Here is a 1520-nt window from a genome sequence, read left to right as displayed (position 1 = left end):
TGCCCGCTGGAAGGATACAAGATGAGGACGACCTGCAGGGCAGCTCCGAAGGAACCAAAGATGGAGAAGGAGACCTGGCCCAGGGACGCGTCCTGSGGGGAGAGGAGGGGCAGGTTGGGGGGAACAGTCCCCAGACCAGCGAGGGACGTGACCCCACAGTGCCCCGTCCCCCTGCCCGGGTACCTGGATGCCCCGTGGCATCGCGGCATCGTCCAGCAGCAGCTCCAGGACGTGGAAGCAGACGATGAGCACAGAAATGCCCTGGGAGGAGCAGGGAGGGAGTGAGGGCAGTGGGGGGGACAGGGGCGACCCCCAGCTCCCCTGGGTGCCAAGGGCCACTCACCGTCAGCGCCAGGAGGCCCAGCATGGCCAGGGGGTAGCCCAGGTTCCTCTGCCAGGGCGACGCTCGGTGCCGCAGCTCTGGGGGGGGATGTGCCCAGGTGAGAGGGGAGAAGAGCCCCCACCCCAGGGTGGGAGACTGAGGGGGCCCCAAGCTGCCAGGACAGGGGGTAACAGCCTCTACCCCATTTTCCATCCCACTCCCTCCACAGAGCACAGGCTGCTGGGGACACAGTGCTCCCAGTGCCAAGCTGGGAGGAATCCAGGTATCCTGATCTTCCCCCCCGGGCTCCTCACCCAATTTCCTCCTCTTGCTCCGGATGGCAAAGAACTGCTCCTGCAGCAGCTCCATGTCCAGGTTCAGCCAGCAGGAAGCTTTGCCTGCCAGGGGGGACACACCGAGGGGCTCAGGGGGGCTGAATGCTCTCATGGGGGGGCACAGGGACCCCCAATCCACCCTGTGCTCCCCCTTCCCGTGCCGGGCACCCACCAGAGCGGATCCTGCGGGATACAGCAGCTTCCTCAAACCTCGTGCAGCTCAACTGCTCGTCCAGGTCTTCCAGGAGCTGGGGATGGGTGAGGAGCCCGTGAGCAGCCAGTGAGGGGGCATGAATGGCTCCCCATGGCCAGGGTGGGAGAGCAGGCAGCCCTGGGGACAGTCACACCCAGGTTGGGGCAGTGGGAGCAGGGAGGGGACACCTCCTCACCCGGGGTTTCACCAGCAGCTTCCCCGTGACGGTGAACATGGTGGAGAGGCCGAAGGGGGTGCACACTGTGGGGGGAGGAGAGGCTGAACAGGGGGGGTCCCAGCATCCTGCCCCTCCCAGTACCCCCAGAAGGGTCCTGGCTAGGGCGGGGGGCTCAGCCCTGCACAAGGACTCCTCCAGACCCCATTTGCAGAGAGCACCCCCTTCTCCCAGCTGGGCACCCCCGGGGACCTGCACCCAGAGCAGGATGGGCCACTGGGGCCAGGGAACCTCAGGGGGCATCCAACGACTTACACAGCAGAAGCAGCACACCAAAGAGGGAGATGCAGGAGTAGAGGTAGGGCAGGTAATATTCCCAGAGGTCTGTGGGGGTGGCAGGATCAGACCGGTGGCACCAGGCACCCCTTGTCCCATTCAGTGCCAGGGCCTGATCCTGCCCCGCTGGAGCTGGGAGAGCCCCGGGCACCCCAGCAG

The 1520-nt window shown here is 66.2% G+C and overlaps 1 protein-coding gene across 1 annotated transcript in view; it reads right to left on the bottom strand.

Annotated features, from left to right (window-relative positions):
- The window catches only part of LOC115307342 (protein LMBR1L-like), a 6237-nt gene that overhangs the window by 3339 nt on the left and 1378 nt on the right, over positions 1–1520 (bottom strand). Inside the window, exons 5-11 of the mRNA XM_029958946.1 lie at positions 1341–1409; positions 1047–1111; positions 830–905; positions 637–720; positions 344–420; positions 184–261; positions 19–92 (exon numbers count right to left, since the gene is read on the bottom strand). Coding sequence (XP_029814806.1) covers positions 19–92; positions 184–261; positions 344–420; positions 637–720; positions 830–905; positions 1047–1111; positions 1341–1409 — 523 coding nt within the window. The remainder of the gene's footprint in view (positions 1–18; positions 93–183; positions 262–343; positions 421–636; positions 721–829; positions 906–1046; positions 1112–1340; positions 1410–1520) is intronic.

This window comes from Manacus vitellinus, unplaced genomic scaffold (genome assembly GCF_001715985.3).
Source record: "Manacus vitellinus isolate BGI_N305 unplaced genomic scaffold, ASM171598v3 scaffold_181_pilon, whole genome shotgun sequence".
Classification (NCBI taxonomy): Eukaryota; Metazoa; Chordata; class Aves; order Passeriformes; family Pipridae; genus Manacus; species Manacus vitellinus.
The sequence above is the reverse complement of the archived record's forward strand: the minus strand, read 5'-3'. Positions and strand labels throughout refer to the sequence as shown.